Source organism: Myotis lucifugus, unplaced genomic scaffold, assembly GCF_000147115.1.
Source record: "Myotis lucifugus unplaced genomic scaffold, Myoluc2.0 scaffold_424, whole genome shotgun sequence".
Lineage (NCBI taxonomy): Eukaryota > Metazoa > Chordata > Mammalia > Chiroptera > Vespertilionidae > Myotis > Myotis lucifugus.
Window position 1 is genome coordinate 785,655 of NW_005871472.1, and position 859 is coordinate 786,513.

Consider the following 859-nt stretch of genomic DNA (forward strand, 5'->3'; position numbering starts at 1 on the left):
TGGCTTGGACGGTGCCCTCGGTGGCAGAGGAGACTGCCCGCCTCACAGTTCAGGTTGCGGTAGCGAGCAACAGCTGGTGTGGGGCGGGGGCACATGGACAAGAAAGCCAAAGCTGAAGGGGCCCAGGCAGCAGCCAGGGCAGGGTAGCCCCTCGTCGGACTCCCGAGGAGCTGAAGGGGGTGGTGAGGGTTCTGTCCGCTCCAGCGCTGCTGCCCGGGGCAGGCTATGCTGGGCCCGGTTCCAGGGCTCCCCGGCCCAGCCCTGTGGGGAGTTCACCACCACAGCTGGGGGGTTGTTGTTAAGGGGAGGTCCTGATCTAGGGGACCAGGGCTGGGAGGCTGATGAACAAGTGCTGATGAAGTTGTCTGTGGCCACAGCCAGGGGCAGCTGAGGAGCTGGGGGTTCTGGCTCAGGGCTACTGCCCTCACACTCCATTCTCTCTTCAGCCAAGGGGCCCACAGAGGGAGGGCCAGGACCTGGCAGTACCGTCTCCATGCGTCGGGGGAGTTCAGGGGATGATGGTAATGAGCGGCAACGGCGGGCAGGTGTTCCAGGCTGGAGTAGGGTCTCTGGAGTGGTCACCAAGGGCAGCCGGGAGGAGGCCAGTGGTGATGGTGGTACAAGGGGCAAGGGGGCGACTGGCTTGCTGGGTGTGTCCAGGAGCTTGATCTTGCCACCCCTGAGGTCTTCCCGCAGTGAGAAGGGGTTGACTCGAGTCAGATTGTCCCCCCAGTTGGGGGGTGATTCTAGTGATGGGGGCAGGAAGAGGTCTGATCGGCTTCGGGAGAGCCGAGGGTCTGGGCCTGGAAGCGTGGCAGAGGGACCCCCTCTTGGAACAGACCCTGTAAACAGAAGTCTG

The 859-nt window shown here is 63.9% G+C and overlaps 1 protein-coding gene across 1 annotated transcript in view; it reads right to left on the reverse strand.

The window, feature by feature from the left end:
• Positions 1-859, reverse strand: part of TESK1 (testis-specific kinase 1) — a 6,422-nt gene that overhangs the window by 2,069 nt on the left and 3,494 nt on the right. Inside the window, 2 exon segments of the mRNA XM_014468028.1 lie at positions 5-104; positions 106-856. Of these exon segments, the coding sequence (XP_014323514.1) occupies positions 5-104; positions 106-856 (851 nt within the window).